This window comes from Jaculus jaculus, chromosome 8 (assembly GCF_020740685.1).
Source record: "Jaculus jaculus isolate mJacJac1 chromosome 8, mJacJac1.mat.Y.cur, whole genome shotgun sequence".
In the NCBI taxonomy this organism is placed as follows: domain Eukaryota; kingdom Metazoa; phylum Chordata; class Mammalia; order Rodentia; family Dipodidae; genus Jaculus; species Jaculus jaculus.
This window is the reverse complement of record NC_059109.1, coordinates 59,100,435-59,101,990: the sequence shown is the minus strand read 5'-3', so window position 1 is coordinate 59,101,990 and position 1,556 is coordinate 59,100,435. Positions and strand designations below refer to the sequence as shown.

At 42.9% G+C, this 1,556-nt stretch overlaps 1 protein-coding gene across 1 annotated transcript; it reads right to left on the bottom strand.

Moving 5' to 3' along the window:
- Positions 1-281: 281 nt before the first annotated feature.
- LOC123462921 (olfactory receptor 4F3/4F16/4F29-like) lies at positions 282-1,217 on the bottom strand. The gene has a single exon (XM_045157248.1). The coding sequence runs from the start codon at positions 1,215-1,217 to the stop codon at positions 282-284; it is 936 nt and encodes a 311-aa protein (XP_045013183.1).
- Positions 1,218-1,556: the final 339 nt, after the last annotated feature.

Sequence of the window (1,556 nt, the reverse complement as noted above, 5' to 3'; positions counted from 1 at the left end):
GGGCGCATGCGTCTGGAGTTCGTTTGCAGTGGCTGGAGGCCCTGGCGTGCCCATTCTCTCTCCCTCTCTCTATCTGCCTCTTGCTGTCCCTCTCTGTCTCTCTCAAATAAATAAACAAAAAAAATTAAAAGAAAAGAATTGTTCTAGTCTCCTACATAGAAGACAAAATCACCTAAATATGAGTACAGAAAAACTAACCTAAGTAGGAAAAGGCATTTTTTTTCAGAGTTTATCTACAATAAACTCCTATGTTCAATGAACACTGTTCATGATGCAACCACTTAGGATATAGTCCTGTATCTCAGTAGCTGTCTGCACACTTTCCTCATTGCCACTTTCATTTCTTGATTCCTGAAGGTGTAGATCATGGGATTCAGAAAAGGAGTGAGGACGGCATCAAATATGGCCAGAAACTTATCCAGGTGTATGGAGGGATATGGCCATGTATAAACAAATATCAAAGGACCAAAGAACAGGACTACCACAGTGACATGAGCTGACAGTGTGGACAGAGCTTTGGAGGAACCACTTGAGTGCTTCTGAACAGTGACTACGATGACAATGTAGGAGATGATCAGGATGAAGAAGGAGCCCACAGAGATGAATCCACTGTTGGCTGTTACCATGAACTCCAATCGATGAGTGTCTGTGCAGGAAAGTTCGATAAACCTTGGTAGGTCACAGTAGAAACTGTCCAACACATTAGGGCCACAGAAAGGCAAATTTACCACAAAGGCTAATTGAACCCCAGAATGCATCAGGCCAACCACCCAGGAAGACACTAAGAAAAAGATGCACATTCTTGGGCTCATGATGGTCAGGTAATGGAGAGGCTTACAGATGGCCACATACCTGTCATAGGCCATGGCTATGAGCAGCACCATCTCCACACCACCAATGACATGTATGAAGAATATTTGAGTGACACAGCCCCTAAAGGAGATGACTTTGCGCTTCCTGAACAGATCATAAATCATCTTGGGAGAAGTGACAGAAGATACACCTAAGTCAATGAAGGAGAGGTTGGCCAACAGAAAGTACATGGGAGAGTGCAGGTGAGGGTCAGAAGCCACCGTGAACACGATGAGGGAGTTTCCTGCCATGCTTGCCACATAAAACATGGAGGAGAAGACAAAGAGGAGCAGTTGGATACTCCAGGAGTTGGTGAGTCCCAGGAACACAAACTCTGACACCACAGACTGATTCCTTCCTTCCATTGGGTTTGTTAACAGTGCTGTCAGAAAAGAAGAGGAGCAGATGTAAATTATGATAATTGTGTTAATCAGGGGTTGGGGGAATGGCACAGGGTAAAAAGCAACACTTGCTTGCAAAGTCTTCCATACAAGGTTCAATTTCCCAGCATCCATGTAAAGTTAGACACAACATGAGACATAGGTCTGAAGTTCATTTCCAGCAAGAAGAGGTCCTAGTATGTCCATTCACACACACATACAAACATGTTAATACATATGTTTCTAATTGTGTTAATAGACTAAACGGAGTCAATTCAAAGTTATTAAAGTTATTACTTTACCATTAAAACAAAACTAAAGGTC